The sequence below is a fragment of the Ammospiza caudacuta genome, chromosome 24 (genome assembly GCF_027887145.1).
Source record: "Ammospiza caudacuta isolate bAmmCau1 chromosome 24, bAmmCau1.pri, whole genome shotgun sequence".
Taxonomy (NCBI): Eukaryota; Metazoa; Chordata; class Aves; order Passeriformes; family Passerellidae; genus Ammospiza; species Ammospiza caudacuta.
The window spans coordinates 4,948,993-4,966,356 of record NC_080616.1 but is presented as its reverse complement, the minus strand read 5'-3'; the positions used below and the strand labels follow the sequence as shown (position 1 = coordinate 4,966,356).

Sequence of the window (17,364 nt, the reverse complement as noted above, 5' to 3'; positions counted from 1 at the left end):
TGAGGTGCAGAGTTGGTGCCTCTGTGCTACATCCCTGCTCCCCTCCTGGCATCCTTACCCTCACTCAAACAACATGGAAGTATTTGATGTTTATTCACCACCTAGGCACATTTAATTATTACTTTTTAAAAGATGCAGACACCTGATGCTGTTCCAGACCAGTTCCAGAATCAGCAGATTTGGGCTCCAGCTCCAGCTGTCACCCTGTGACATAATTTGAGGCAGCAAATTAGATAAAAATCTCTTATCTTGGTGTGTTACACATTCACCCTCTCGTGGCTTGAGCTGTTGTTGGGTTTGTGGGGAAAGCACCTCGGGAAATGTTGATTTTGAAGCCATCCCATCTTTCTGTCAGGCTTGGGAGGACCTTGCTGGGGCTGGGGAATGCTGACAGCATTCCTGAGCTCTCCTCTTTATTATCCCCCCAAATATTTGGAAGCTGAAGTCGTTAATGTCGGGTGGAATGCGGAACAGCTCTGCAGCAGATCCCAAAAACACCTTGATTAAATTAGAGGGGAGGAGGGCTGGAACAAAGAGCCTGTTGAGGAGCTGGCACAACCCCCCCTGTGCTGGGAATTTATGTTCCAGCCAGGGGTGGCAGAACCTCCTGCCCTGCACATGGTGCAGATACACCCTGGAGTAACAAAGGAGTAGTGTGTGTGTGTGTGCTCAGAGCAGGGAAAACCTTCATCCCCTGCCTGGCCACAGCCTGCTGGGCTTCCCTGGTGTGCAGGGGGAGGAAAAAGGTGTTTATCACCTCTGGGAAGGGAAGGGAATGGATGGGAAGGGAAGGGAAGGGAAGGGAAGGGAAGGGAAGGGAAGGGAAGGGAAGGGAAGGGAAGGGAAGGGAAGGGAAGGGAAGGGAAGGGAAGGGAAGGGAAGGGAAGGGAAGGGAAGGGAAGGGAAGGGAAGGGAAGGGAAGGGAAGGGAAGGGAAGGGAAGGGAAGGGAAGGGAAGGGAAGGGAAGGGGTGCTCATCACCTCCGTGGTTTGCAGGGAAGGGAAGGTGTCCTAATCATCTCCATGGTTTGAGAGGAAGAAGTGCTCACCATCTCCATGGTTTGGAGGGAAAGGAAGGTGTGCTCATCATCTCCCTGGTTTGAGAGGAAGATGTGTTCATCACCTCCCTGGTGTGCAGGGAAGGGAAGGGAAGGGAAGGGGTGCTCATCACCTCCATGGTTTGAGGAAGGGAAGTTCTCCTCCTCCTTCTCCTCATCCAGACCAGTCAATGAGGTTGGAGATGGGTTTGGAACACAAACCCTGTGAGGAAGCCCTGAGGGAGCTGGGGGTGCTCAGCCTGGAGAAAAGGAGACTCAGGGGTGCCCCCATCACTGTGCAGCTCCTGAAAGGTGCCCGTGCTCAGCTGGGGCTGGGCTCTGTCTACAGGAACTGACACAGCCTGAGCACACAACCTCCAGCTGCACCAAGGGAAATACAGGCTGGATAGCAGGGAAAAGTTTTTCACGGAAGGGGTGATAAAGTGTGGGAAATGAATTTGTAGAGAATTGGGCATTTACAGCATAGTGTGGCAAAAGCTGATAGGCCAAGAAACACTTATAATGAATTGTAATTAGGAAATAGCTAACTTCTGATTGTGATGGTGTGAATTATAACATCTGTATTGTCTCACCCTTCACACGAGACTGAAAATAGAATAAAAGTTTTTAAAATGGCTCTCAGTTGCCCCATCTGTGGGTCAGAAAAGAGCATAATCTGACAATAAAGTTCTGGAATGTTCTGCCTGGGGAGGCCATGGAGTCACCATCCCTGGATGAGTTTAACAAAGCCTGGATGTGGCACTGGGTGCCAGGGTTGGGTTGAGGTGTTGGGGCTGGGTTGGATTTAATGATCCTGAAGCTCACTCTGTGAGCTCTCCCTGCCCAGCCCAGGTGAGGAGCTGCCCCACTCAGGTGTGCAGGAGCTCCTGTGTCTGTCCCAAGGATGCTCTCCCAGCCAGATCATCTCCAGATCTACAGGAGAAGGGTTTAACCTGCTCAGATAACAAGGACAGACAGTTTATGGGGACACTCCCACCCCACACACACCCAGCTTATTAGTGGAGCCAATTAATTAAGATTTTGTTGCACAAGCCCTTCCTCACGTTAAGGGAGGCACAGATAAACTTGGTTGCAGGTACAGCCAGGAGTAGATCACAGTAAAGCTGATCAGAATACCTTTTATTTATTGCCTTGTTTACAAAATGAATTGTTCTTTCTTTGCAAAACACACAGAATAATAGAGAAAATACAGAACAATGCAGAATTGGCTGCTGCAATAGTAATTGATACTGAGACATTCACAACTGCCAGGGCTTTGTTGTGTTTCCTTGGCATGGATTTTATTCATAATTCCATGGTATTTTCTGGCATGATGCTGGAATCTCTCGTGCCTGGATGGCAGTGGGATCAGCAGCCTTTAATCTGCACTTGGAATTCCTTGGGAATTCAGGGAAATTCTCTTTGTGCTTCACCTCCACCTCCCTCCACTGCACTCAAGCAACAACTTTTTCCTGACATCCAATCCATTTTCCTCTGGCTTTCCCAAGCAAACCCTTCTGCTTCCTCCAATGAATTTTCATTTATCAGGGTCAGCCAGCTCAGCTTTTTTTCTCCTAGACTTTTTTTTTTTGGTGGAATCAGTGCAGGGAACATTTTACATTAACAGTGCTCATTGCACAGCTCTTGTTCTGACGTCCCCTGTGATCTGTTTTACCTTCACCCTAATGGAAAGGATTTTTCCAGCCCAGCAATCCAGCAGCTCCTTTCTTGAGAGCTCATTTGGAAGCACAGAGAGTTTTGTGTTTTGACAATTCGGCGTCATCTTTACCCCTTCAACCCCAGCCTGCATTAAAACATTCATTTTAATCCGTCCTATAATTAACGCTTCAGCAATTTGTGCAGCAAATGAGCAAGGAATGAGCAAAATGGGCTGGAAAGAGCAGGGGTGAGAGGCAGATGATGGGGCCAGGCCTGGCAGCACTGGGAGTGTGTGTGGAAAGTCTTTCTGTGTGAAAAGTTCAGTGCTCAGGGCACTGCAGGCAGTCCCTCCCATTGATCACCTCCATGGGGAGGAAAAGGATAGGAAAGCCAGGTGTGTGCTAAGGAAGGCAGGAGCCTCCCCTGAAATGGAAAATGTAAACCCCCTCCCTCTGAATTGCTATAAATTTTAAATTAAGGGACTCTCAGGCAAAGATTTGGGAGTAGGAAATAACAGTTCTTTATTAGGGAAGAAAATAAAAGGATAAAATAAACAAATTGCAGTAAACAAAACCAACACTGCCAGAGTCAGAACCCAACCTGACAGCCTGTGGGTCAGGCTGTTGGCAGCAGTCCCATTGGAATTGTGGCTCAGCCCTCCTGCAGTGTCAGGGCTGGTTCGGCTGGAGCAGGGATCCTGGAGAAAGGTGCAGTCTCTGCCTCTGAAGATCCAGGGGAAGAAGAGGCAGCTGCTGTTCCTCTGGGCAATCCAGTGGAGAAGCTGTGCTGGTGTTCCAGAATCTCCAGATTATATCCGGGTAGGAATGTGTGAAATCGCCAAATTATATCCAGGTAGGAATGTTTGAAATCTCCAGATTATATCCGTGTAGGAATGTTTGAAATCTCCGGATTATATCCAGGTAGGAATGCTTGAAATCTCCAGATTATATCCAGGTAGGAATGTTTGAAATCTCCGGATTATATCCGGGTAGGAATGCTTGGCTCCTCCCTCTGGGCTCACATCTCCCAATGGGATGCTGTAGTTCTTATCAGCCATGCAGGGACATTCAATAGCTGTTATCAGCAGATAATTATTATTATGATATAATATTATTATCCCTCCTGGAGGGAGGAGTGGGTGTGGAAGAGATAAGGAAAACTGCCCACTGAACAGAAGACAACTGCCATCAGGATGGCAAATAAAATACAATTTGCTTGGCAACCCAGGACAGGCAGTCGGAACACTCCAGATCTCAGCTCCTGCTGCTTCCAGAAGTGAAATCCTGTGGGTTTGTTCCTCAAACTCTCCTGGACGTTGGGAATCACCAGCTCTGTGCTTTTCTGTAAATTACAGCAATATCTGAACAAACTGATTGTTTTCAGTTTGGCAGATTTTTACCTATGGATATTGTGAACTGGCAAATGTTAATGGATAGAAAAGCAGATTTATTCTGTGGGCAGAGGGGCCTCAGGACAGGCCAGGTACCAGCTCAGCATCTGCCTGCCCTGCTGGGCTTAAAACCCATTTTCTGCTCTGATTTTAGCTGGGATGCTGGAGCAGGGACCTTTCCCTGCCATATCCAGTTAATTGAGGATATTTATGAGGACAAAACCCTGTTTGGAATCAAGAAAGTCTCTCTAAATTAGGGACTCCTCAGGAAAAGCTTTCCTTTGTCAGTGTTTGTTCTGATGCTCTTTTTTCCTGTAACATCTGGGCAGCAGGGTGAGGAATGTGGGATTGGAACATGTGGAAAATCCAAAGAATTTTGGGCATTGGATACCTGTGAACCCCATTGTGCTGCCAACAGAGCAATGCCAGGCTGGTCTGAGCTACAACACCCCAAAATAATAAAAAAAAGTCTCTAATAAATCAATTTTCTAACCTCAGAAACTCCAAGCACTGCTGAACTGGACAGTATGGAGCAAAGAATAATTTAAATTTAAATCACATAATCTTTCTCTTTTGGCTTTTCAATTTATCAGTGTTTTGGGTTTTTTCCTCATGGCTTAGCACTATCTTGACTTCCTGGGCAGAAATGTTGGTTTAAGCGTGGGTTTGGCTGCACTGCCTCTTTATCTCTTTCTTTTCATGAATGCTGTAGGCATAAATAATCTTGAATTTATCAAATTTGCTTGCCCCAGTAGATATTAAACACTTGTAACACGTAGCTTTGAGCACACAAATGCTGCCTTGGTGGGCAGTGAATGAATAAAATCTATAAACTGAATTAAGTTATTCTTGTTTTGTTGTGGTTTCCATATCCTGCTTTTCTTCTGCTTCCACACCAAGCGGTTTTGCATCCACAGTCTTCCTTGATATCGTGAAAATGGGAAAATTCTGGATTTTCAGGCTTGAAAATGGAAAATCTCACATTCTCTGGAAATATCCATCTGTGTTCCATGGAGCTTTTATTTTTTCCTTTTTTACCTTTATTTTCTTCCTTTTATCTTCTTTTTTCCCCCTTTTTCCAATTTTTTTTCATTTTTTCATTTTTTTTCATTTTCCCCTCTTTTTTCCCCTTTTCCCTTTTTTCCTTTTTTCCCCTTTTCTTCCTTTTTTCCATTTTCTTCCGTTTTTCCTTTTCTTTTTCCTTCTTTTTTCCCACCTTTTTTCCCCTTTTCCCTTTTCCCCTTTTCTTCCTTTTTTCCATTTTCTTCCGTTTTTCCTTTTCTTTTTCCTTCTTTTTTCCCCCTTTTCCCCCTTTTTCCTTTTTTCCCCTTTTTTCTTTTTATTCTTTTTATTCTTTTTCTTTCATTTTTTTCCTTTTTCCCCCTTTTTCCTTTTTTCCCCCTTTTCCCCTTTTTCTTCCTTTTTCCCTTTTATTTTTCTTTTTTCTTTCATTTTTCCCCCTTTTTTCCCCCTTTCCCCCTCCTTTTTGCCCCCTTTTCCCCCTTTTTTTTTTCCTTTTTTTTCCCCCCTGACAGTGCCAATCTGAAATTTCACTTTATTAACACCCCTACTACAACATACCTCTGTGCTGGGCACTGATTGGATTTACCAAAACTGCTTAATTTGGCCTCAAATTATTTGTGGCTGGCCCTTGCTCGCTTCCTCTGCAGCCTCTTCCTCCATTAACTTTCATTTCTCTGTTCTGTTGCAGAGCAAGGAAGTGGGACTGCAGCTCCAGGAGGACCTGATGAAGGTTTTGAATGAACTCTACACGGTAAATCAAACTCATTTCTTGGCATCTCCTCACCCAGAAGGGAGAAGTGTTTGATTTCTGCCTGAGAAATCCTGCAATCCCTGCTCCAAACCTCCAAAAATCCCATTTTTTCCCCTCTGTTTTCGTGTTGTTTCAGCTCTCTGAGCTGTTGTCTCCCCACACACTTTGCTGCAGTGATGGTTAAAAAAAAAAGAGCCAGAAATAGGGAAATTATTCCCAAATATGCCCAAAATCTTGGGGTTTGTGTGGTGTGAGGTTATTTGTCCCTCAGCTCTCAGCAGAACAGCTCCTTTTAGAGGGAGATTTCCCCATCTCTGCTTTTTATTTCCCACTAAATCCACTGGAGACCCCAAAGAGGAGGAGGAGGAAGAGGAGGGAGGATTTTTCCCCAAATTCTCAGGTGCTGCATGGGGATTTTTCTGATTTCTGCCTGAGAAATGCTGCAATCCCTGCTCTAAAACTCCATAAATCCCATTTTTCCCCTCTCTTTTCATGTTGTTTCAGCCCTCTGATTGTTGTCTCCCCTCAGATCTCACCCTCACACACTTTGCTGCAGTGATGGTTTAAAAAAGAGCCAGAAACAGGAAAATTATTCCCAAATATGCCCAAAATCTTGGGGTTTGTGTGGTGTGAGATTATTTGTCCCTCAGCTCCTTTTAGAGGGAGATTTTCCCAATTTTCCCATCTCTGCTTTTTATTTTTCAATAAATCCACTGGAGACCCCAAAGAGGAGGAGGAGGAAGAGGAGGGAGGATGTGTCCCCAAATTCTCATGTGCTGTGTGGGGATTTTTCTTTTCTTCACAATATTGAATGGAAAAACCTCTTGCTTGATGAAAATTTTGCTTTTTATCTCTCACTAAATCCACTGGAGACCCCAAAGATGAGGAGGAGGAAGAGGAGGGAGGATGTGTCCCCAAATTCTCATGTGCTGTGTGGGGATTTTTCTTTTCCTCACAATATTGAGTGGAAAAACCTCTTGCTTGATGAAAATTTTGCTGTTGCTGAGCAAGTTCTCTTCCTTAAAAGCAGAACTCAGTGTTCAGTGGCTCAAAAATGCCTTTTATTTTCTCCTTCCTCAGTGATTTTGTTGGGTCATGACACTGAGATTTGTGTTCCGGCCTTCCTCCTTCCGAAAAGTGACTCAGGGTTGTTTCTCAGGCTGTGCCATATTGACCCTGTGGGGAAATTTGGGGTAAAAAAAATCAAATTTACAGAGTTTCAGGGGTTTCCCTGAAATTTCTTATGTCAGTAAAATGTATAGGGGGAATTGTTTCATTACAGTTTTTTTGCAATTAGAGCCTCAAAGGCAAATATTGAGGCAAATCGTCACTCCAGAAATGGTTTTCTGTTTGAGGGCATAATTGGCTCAATTTTTGAGTCCTGTCATGGATGGGATCATAAGAAAGGATATGAATCTGCTAAAAAACCATTAAAAACTCACCAAAACTGGGATTTTTCCCTCTGCTTTTTCTTCCACCAAACTGGCACAAAACCATTAAAACCCCACCAAAACTGGGATTTTTCTCCCTCTGTTTTTCCCCTCTGCCAGCTCTGCTCTGAGCAAGAGAGGAAAAGCAACTCCTTGGCATCAATTATTATAATTATAAACTCCTGCTTTATAGTCTGAGCATCTGCAGGGGCTGGCAGTGTGGGGTGTGAATTATTCAGGATGTTCCTCAGCACTCACATTTCCTTTCATGTTTAAATCCAGAGTCTCTTTGAATCTGGGACCTCTGCTGATCACTGCAGCCCACTTAGGTGGAATTGTGTTATGTTCTGCTGCAAAATAGCTGTAAACGGGTTTTCATCTGAAATAAATCAGATTATTCACAAGTGGAGCCTTTATTGCTGCTGCTTCATGCAATTGTGCATTTTTTTTTGCCCCCTGTGAGTGCTGTATCTTGTTTGTTTTGGTGAGGGATTCAAATTGCTTTGCATTTGTGGATAAAAAACTGCCTTAGACCTCATGTCCTTTGGTTCTGTTTGCTTAACACAGATCTAGGCATTAATATCACATGAAACAAATGGGATTTTTGTTAGTGTGGGGGGATATTTATCTATATTTATTAATAAAAATGTGCTGTAATAGGTGTCCATACAGCACAGGGTCCAGGTCTGCCTAAAGCCAAGAACCACACTTGATTATTAATTTATTTCATTTAGAATTTTAGAATTAGTTTATAATTTTATTATATGTTTATATATATTAGTTCTATATATTCATATATTTTTATTTTTACTATTATTATTTTCATATATTTTAAAAATATAAAAATAAGATAAAAATATATTTTAAAATTTTTATTATTATAAAATAATAAAAATGAAAGTATACACTTTTATTTTTAAATAAAAGAAAATATATATTTATTTTTATTTTATATATAAATACATATATTTTAATATAGTTTAAATTTATAAAACAATAATAAAAATAAAAGTATCTATTTTATTTTTATTATTATAAAATAATAAAAATTATATATTTAAATGAAATATATATTTATTTTTATTTTATATATAAATACATATATTTTAATATATTTAAAATTTTATAAAATAGTAATAAAAGTAAAATATATATTTTATTTTTATTATTATGAAATAATAAAAAATATATTTATTTTAAAATAAGATAAATATATATTTATTTTAAAATAAGATAAATATATATTTATTTTTATTTTATACATAAATAAATATATATATAATTTTTTTTTAATAAGCAGTACTTTTATTTCCCAAATTTGATTTGAATATGTGGCCCCTGGGTGGCTTCTGCAGCCCCTGTGCTGAGCTGGGTTTCCACGCTGAGCTGTTCAAAGCTCTGCTTCACCCAGAAGAAAGGCTGGTAGAGCTCCCTTCAGATCCTTACCTGCTGATGAAAGCTCTCATTTTCCTGCCATATCACTTCCGTTGAGCAGCCAAGGAGGCTGCATTAGTCTGCAGCCTTTTTTTGTTGTTTTTGTGCCTCCTTTACTGAAGAAGGCACACGCCAAAGCCAAACCAAGCAGCAGCTGCAGAACCAAATCTCCCACTTTGATTCCAGACCCATTTTGAGAGCCCCACTCCCTCAGGCACCTCCTGCCCTGTTGGATTTGCAGACAACCCCAATAAAGGGAGAAATGAGTACATTTGATCCTATGTTCTTAGAGGGTTGATATTTTATTTTATTTTATTTTATTTTATTTTATTTTATTTTATTTTATTTCATTTTATTTCATTTTATAGTATATAGTATAGTATATAGTATAGTATATAGTATAGTATATAGTATAGTATATAGTATATAGTGTAGTATATACTAGTGTATAGTATAGTGTAATATATATATAATATATGCTATATATAATAAATTAAAGTATTTATTATAAATAAATACTATACATAATAAATATAATAAATATATATGCTATATATATAATAAATATAATAAATATGTATACTATATATATAATAAATATAGTGTAGTATAATATAACATTATGCTATGCTTTATTTTATAACATAGCATAATGTTATATTATACTATACTATACTATGTTATGTTATATATTATATTATATTATATTATATTATATTATATTATATTATATTATATTATATATTACATTATACTATACTATACTATATTATACTACGTTACATTACATTATATTACATTATATTACATTATATTACATTACATTACATTACATTACACTACATTACATTACATTACATTACATTACATTACATTACATTACATTATATTATATTATATTATATTATATTATATTATATTATATTATATTATCACTAGATATACTTTTCTGCAGCTTAGGGAGTTATTCTATCCAGACAATAATACACAGACCATTGTTTTGTTTGTCCTTACTTTTCTACTTCTCACATAATTTTTCTGCTGACCAATCCCATGGCTGCTGCTCAGCTCCAATCCCATTTCTGCTGTCTCTGAGCCCTTTTCATTTTTCCCAAACCGCTCTGATTTTCTGGATTCCCACAGGGAGCTGAATGTTGGATTTTGTTGTCTGCAGGTGATGAAGACCTACCACATGTACAACGCTGACAGCATCAGCGCCCAGAGCAAGCTGAAGGAGGCAGAGAAGCAGGAGGAGAAGCAGATTGGGAAGTCGGTGAAGCAGGAGGACAAACAGACACCGCGCTCCCCCGACTCCACCTCCAATGTCAAGTTTGAGGAGAAACACGTGCGGAGGAGCTCCGTCAAAAAAATCGAGAAGATGAAGGAGAAGGTAATGGCAGGGTCCTTCCTCTGAGGCAAATCTCACTCCTTGGGCAGGTTACAGGCAGCTCAAGGGAAGGGAAAACCAGCAGCACATTCCTTTAGGACAGAGTTTCTGTTATCCTCGAGAATAGGATGTGCAGAAAAATGAGGAATGAACAAAAATAGGATTTGCACCAAAATGAGATGTGCGGAGAAATGGGATGTGCACAAAATGGGATAGGCACAAAAGTAGGGTGTGCGTGGCACAAAAATGGTAGGAGCACAAAAATGGGATGAGCACAAAAATGGGATGTGCACAAAAATGGGATGTGCACAAAAATGGGATAGGTACAAAAATGTGATAGGCAGAAAAATGGGGTATGCATGGCACAAAAATGGGATGAGCACAAAACCGAGATAGGCACAAAAATGGGATATGCATGGCACAAAAATGGGATGGCCACAGAACTGAGATAGGCACAAAAATGGGATATGCATGGCACAAAAATGGGATGGCCACAGAACTGAGATAGGCACAAAAATGGGGTATGCAGAAAAGGGGATATGCATGGCTCAAAAATGGGGTGTGCAAAAAAGTGGGATATGCACAAAATGGGATGTGCGTGACACAAAAATGGGATGTGTATGGCACAAAAATGGGATGTGCAGCAAAATGAGATGTGCAGAATAATGGGATAGGCACAAAAATGAGATGTGCACAAACGTGGGATAGGTGCAAAAAATGGACTATGCACAAAAATGGGATGTGCATAAAAATGGGATATGTGAAAAATGGGATGTGCATGACACAGAAATGGGATAGGTACAGAAATGGGATATGCACAAAAATAAGATAGGCACAAAAATGGGATTTGCAAAAAATGGGGTATGCACAAAAATGGGATATGCATGCATGGCACAAAAATGGGATGTGTATAAAAATGGGATGTGCACATAAATGGGATATGCACAAACATGGGATGGGCACAAAAATAAGACATGCATGGCACAAAAATGGGATGTGCATGGGTTTTTTGTCTTTCTGGTGTTACTCACCTCTTTTAATGCTATATTTTGAGTTTTTTAATGGTATATTTTGGGGGTTTTTTTGTCTTTCAGCGCCAAGCAAAGTACACAGAGAACAGACTGAAGGCAATCAAGGCCAGGAATGAATATCTGCTGGCCCTGGAAGCCACCAATGCCTCGGTGTTCAAGTACTACATCCATGACCTGTCTGATCTCATTGATGTAAGTGCTGGGGCCAGGAGCCTCCCCCCACTGCCCTGTCCTCCCTGTGCACAGCTGGAAACCTCTGCACAGCTGGAAACCTCTGCACAGCTGGCCTGGGCAGCTTGGGGTGGCAGTGCCTGATAATTTGGTCGTTAAGCTGTCCCAAGAGCTTTTCTCAGGGGGTCACCTCTGTTCCACAGACATGGAAATTATTTCTGGCTGGGAGGGGGAAAAGGAGAAGCTGCTTAGTTAAAGTGAAACCCAGCTTCAGTGTCACCCTGCTCTGCCTGACATTTTCATTTAAGCAAAGCCACAAGGTTTTAACTCAGCAGCATGTTTTAAAAAAAAATGATTTTTAAGTGTAGAAACAGTCAAATTTGGTAGAGAAAGGGAGTTCAGGGGTGTTTCCTAAAGCTGCTTTTTATGGAAAAGTCATTGAATTATGGAATATTCTGAGTTGGATCCTATAGGGATCATCCAGTCCAGCTTGTGGTCATGCCCAAAATCCCACCCTGAGCCTGGGGGTGCTGTCCAAGCACCCACTGCAGCTCCTGGTCATTCCCAGACACCAAACCAAAATAAACCGAACCAAACTCAAACAAACAAACAAACCAACAAACAAAAAAACTCCAAAAAAAAAAAAAACCAACAACGACAGCAACAACAACAACAAAAAAAAACCCACCAAAAAAAAAAAACCCCCACCAAGAAACAAACAACAAAAAAACAAACAACAAAAAAAGCCAAACCAAACAAAAAAACCCAAAAAACAAAAAAACCCACAAAAAAACCCAAAAAACCAAACAACAAAAAAACCAAACAAAACAAAAAAGCAACCAAAAAAACCCCCAAAAAACCACAAAAAACAAAAAAAAAAAAACCACAAAAAAACCCCCAAAAGCCAAACAACCAAAAAAAACCCCAAACCAAACAAAAAACCAAAACCAAAAAACTCACCACAAAAAAAAACCCCAAAAATTCCAGAAAACCAAACAACAAAAAAAAACAACCTGAAACCAAACAAAAAAAACCCAAAACCAAACAAAAACAAAAAAAAACCCTAAAAAAATCCCAAAAAGACCCCCAAAAAACCAAACAACAGAAAAACCCAAACCAAACAAAAAAAAAATTAAACTAAAAAAAACACCCACAAAAACCCAAAACCCACAAAAACAACCCCACCCCCCCAAAAAAAAACAAACAAATAACAAAAAAAACCAACCAATCAAAAAAAAAAAAAAAAAACCGAACTGAGGAGCAGGCAGTGCTGAGCACAGGAGCCTCCAGACACAGGCAATAAAGAGCACTCAGATCTCTATTAATTAATTACCCAGCTATTAGAACGACCAGAAGTGTGTGGGATACATTTATTCAGCTGCTGATCAACTCTGCTGCAGTGCTCTTGTGCCAGGTGTTGATTTAAACCTGTCCTTTGGAGGTCAGGGCTGTCGCCGAGAGGGGGCTTGAAAAATGCTGTTATTTCCAAATGTCATGCTTTGCAGGATTGCTGAGGCCTGCTTTGTTTATTCCTGCTGCCTTTTTAGGAGCCCTGTTTTGGTTCACATTTGCTCAGCATTAATTGCAAGGCCCTGGGTTTTTAACAAATTAGAGCTCTCTGTACGTGTTTATATCAAAGCTACAAGATTGGGATTAATTTCACCAGCAGCAGGCTGGTTTAATTGTTTTAATTTTTTTCATTTAAAGCCCTGTCTTCTCAAATCTTCTCTCAAGTTCAGTTGCCTGGTTTTGGTGGATTTTAATTAATCACAGGTAGCAAAAAATCCATTTGGGTTTCACATCCCAAATTAATTTGTAAGCACAGAGATGTTTGCAGCAGGACAGGACAAATCTGGGGGTTTAATATCCTGGAACAATTTGTAAGCACAGAGATGTTTGCAGCAGGACAGGACAAATCTGGAAGGAAGAGCTGCTCTCCCTAGGTCAGTCCCAGTTCTGTTTTGGGCATGGCAGAACAAGAACCCAAATTTCTGAATTTTAGGGATTTGTCTGTGCCCTGGTGGCTCTGGGTGAGTCCCTGCCCTTGGAACATTCAGTTTAACTCCACAAGTTCCCATCATCTTAAAAATAAAAGTGTTATCAGCTCTGTGTTCAGCCCTGGAAAAATGTGGGAGCACAGGATGGAGTTCAGTTATCTCATTGTTAAGACGCAGGGAAAATAGATTTATTAATGCCTTTGATGCTGAAGGATTGAAAATTAACAATTATAACCAGTGATGGTTATCTGGGCCATCTGACTTGAATAAAAATGTGATTTTTAAGCCAGGCTTTAATGCTTTCCCTCAATCAAATCATTTGGTGATATTGAATTTTGAAATATAATATAAAAGTAATCTTCAAAGTTACTTACAAGGAGATTGTAAAGCATTAAACTTTATATTTAATGTCATGTTTATCCAGCACATTGTTCCCTCTGCAGTGTGCAGGGAAGGATAACAGGGAGTTAATTCTTTGCTGAGAGTTAAGAGCAATAAATTGTTTCTGCCATAGCCCAGTAGTTTTGAATTTCCTGACTTTGGGGACTGAGACAGCTCTTTGATGCTAATGAAATATTACAGTAATGGGGAAGTTTGCATTAACTCAGATTTATAAAAGGGTCACTAGGACAGGATTGGAAAAAGGGGGGGAAAAAAAGATAAAAATGTGTGTGTGAGTGCCAGAGCCTGCTTTGCTCTTCTAGAGTAGGTGTTGCTCATCCTTCCCCTCCCAAATGTGAATTTAATTTTAAAACAAATGGTTTTTCCCCCTTAAATCTCCCACTTCTGAGGCCTTTTTGAAAGGTAACTGGCAAAGGGTTAATCAGCTGTCATGTTGGGAAGTGAATTTGAATGAGTTATCATTAAATTCTTATAAAAAATTGATTTCCTTCGAGAATGGTTCCATCAAACATTTATATAACCCAGAAAAAGGGATGGCAGGACTGGTGCATTTATAAACATGGAACACTGGACTGGGAAAAAAAAAAAAAAAAAAAAACCAAAAAAAAAACCCAAAAAAAACAACAACAACAAAAAAAAACCTTTTAAGTGGGGGAAATGTTTTCTGTCATGGCTTCAATAGCAAAGAGCCAGCACATCCTGCCTGAGCCAGGTGGGGAGGGACACATGAACTGCCCTGGGGGTTCCCAGCCCTCCCAGTGCCTCTCTGGGGACAAGCTGGTCACACTGGGAGGGTGCACGAGCACCTGTCCCACAGCAGGAGCTGTGTCCCATTCTGGGCTCTGCAGGTGAGGGATGTGACAAGGAGATGCTGGGGAGGGTCCAGCAGAGCCCACAGAGATGATTTGGGGTCTGGAGCATCTCCCTGATTGAGGAGAGACTGGGCGGGCTGGGGAAGGGAAGGCTGAGAGGAGTCCCATCAATCCATAAAATATCCTGTCAATCCATGAAATATTTCATCAATCCATAAAATACCCTATCAGTCCATAAAATATCCTGTCAATCCATAAAATATCTAATCAATCCATAAAATATCTAATCAGTCCATAAAATATCCTGTCAATCCATAAAATATCTAATCAATCCATAAAATATCCCATCAATCCATAAAATATCTAATCAATCCATAAAAGATCCTATCAATCTATACAATATCCTACCAATCCATATCAATCTTCCATCAATCCATAAAATATCCTATCAATCTGTAAATTATCCCATCAGTCCATGCCAATCTCCCTTCAGTCCATACCAATATCCCATCAATCCATGAAATCTCCCATCAGTCCATAAAATATCCCATCAATCCATTAAATATCCCATCAATCCATTAAATATCTCATCAGTCCATAGAATCTGCCATCCATGCCAATATCCCATCAATCCATATCAATCTCCCATTAATCCATAAAATATCTCATCAATCCATTGAATCTCCTATCAATCCATGCCAATATCCCATCAATCCATAAAATATCCCCTCAGTCCATAAAATCTCCCATCAGTCCATGCCAATATCCCATAAATCCATATCAGTATCCCATCTATCCATAAAATATCCCATCAGTCCATAGAATCTCCCATCCATGCAAATCTCCCATCAACCCATACAAATCTCCCATCAATCCATAAAATATCCCATCAATCCATATCAATCTCCCATTAATCCATAAAATATCTCATCAATCCATTGAATCTCCTGTCAATGCATGCCAATATCCCATCAATCCATAAAACGTCCCCTCAGTCCATAAAATCTCCCATCAGTCCATGCCAATATCCCATAAATCCATATCAATGTCCCATCTACCCATAAAATATCCCATCAGTCCATAGAATCTCCCATCCATGCAAGTCTCCCATCAACCCATACAAATCTCCCATCAATCCATAAAATATCCCATCAATCCATATCAATCTCCCATTAATCCATAAAATATCTCATCAATCCATTGAATCTCCTATCAATCCATGCCAATATCCCATCAATCCATAAAATGTCCCCTCAGTCCATAAAATCTCCCATCAGTCCATGTCAATATCCCATCAATCTGTAAAATATCCCATCAGTCCATAGCAATCTCCCACCCAATCCATGCCAATCTCCCATCAGTCTATAGAATCTGCCATCCATACCAATCTCCCATCAATCCCTATTAATCTCTCATCAATCCATGCCAATCTCCCATCAATCCATACAAATCTCCCATTAATCCATAAAATATCCCATCAGTCCATAGAATCTCCCATCCATGCCAGTCTCCCATCAATCCATGCCAATATCCCATAAATCCATATCAATATCCCATCAATCCATAAAACATCCCATCAATCTATTAAATAGCCCATCAGTCCATAGAATGTCCCATCCATGCCAATCTCCCATCAATCCATAAAATACCCCATCAATCCATATCAATCTCCCATTAACCCATAAAATATCTCATCAATCCATTGAATCTCCTATCAATCCATGCCAATATCCCATCAATCCATAAAATATCCCATCTATCCATAAAATATCCCATCAGTCCATAGCAATCTCCTATCAATCCATGCCAATATCCCATCAATCCATAAAATATCTCATCAATCCATAAAATCTCCCATCAATCCATGTCAAACTCCCATCAATCCCTAAAATACCCATTCAATCCATGCCAATCTCCCATCACTCCATAAATTTTCCCATCCATCCATGCCCATCTGCCCAGGGGATGGTGCCAGGCTCTGTTCAGGACAAGAGCAATAAACTCCAACACTGGAAATTCCACCTCAGCACGAGGAAGAGCTTCTGTCCATGAGGGTGCAGAGCCCTGGAGCTGCTGCCAGGGAGCTCCTGGAGTTTCCCTCTCTGCAGCCACCCCAAACCCACCTGGACGTGTCCCTGTGTCACCTGTGTCACCTCTGCCTTGGCCTGGGTGATCTCCAGGTCACCCCAAAAACTGCAGCCCCAAAAATCCAGTGAAAAGGACTGAGGAAAATTCAGTTCTGCTGTTAAATCTGATATTATCTGATGCTGATCCTGATTCTGATCCCAGTCCCATCTTTCCCCCTGCAGAGTGAGCTGTGAGTGCCTCTTGATCCAAGGCTGCCTCCACACGTGCACATTCTCAATCAAGCCCCTTTTGTTTTGCTTTTTTTTATAATTTTTTTTTTTTTTTTTTGCTTGGCTGGTTTTGTTCTTTTCTGATTGAATGTAAAATCCCTTCATTCTCTGCCTGCAGCCCAAGCAGCAACTGCAGCTCTTTTTCCAAGGCTTCCCACCTGCCACAGCTTGTTTGGCACCAGAGCCAGGCTTGCAGCACTCCATGGCAGGAATTCTGTGAATTCTGAGGGAGCAGGGAATGGTCCAGCAGCTTCTCCTCCCTCTTCTCCCTTTTTTCCCCCCTTTTTTCCCTCTGTGTTTGCACACAATGACAGTGATGAGACCCAAATGATGGCAGAGGAGGAGTTTTGACGTGAATTCTGCTTACAGAGCAGCACAGCAATCAGGCAGATGGTCTCTTTCTTTCCTTTTTGGATATTCTCCTAGTGGATGTAATCTCGCTTGTAATTCCAACAAGGTGGGCTCCTTCTTGCTCACTCGATGA

At 40.7% G+C, this 17,364-nt stretch overlaps 1 protein-coding gene across 3 annotated transcripts in view; it reads left to right on the top strand.

The window, feature by feature from the left end:
• Positions 1-17,364, top strand: part of SRGAP2 (SLIT-ROBO Rho GTPase activating protein 2) — a 115,417-nt gene that overhangs the window by 52,262 nt on the left and 45,791 nt on the right. For all 3 annotated transcript variants that reach the window (XM_058819605.1, XM_058819604.1, XM_058819603.1), the window contains exons 4-6: positions 5,797-5,859; positions 9,898-10,113; positions 11,205-11,333. In XM_058819605.1, coding sequence (XP_058675588.1) covers positions 5,797-5,859; positions 9,898-10,113; positions 11,205-11,333 — 408 coding nt within the window. The remainder of the gene's footprint in view (positions 1-5,796; positions 5,860-9,897; positions 10,114-11,204; positions 11,334-17,364) is intronic.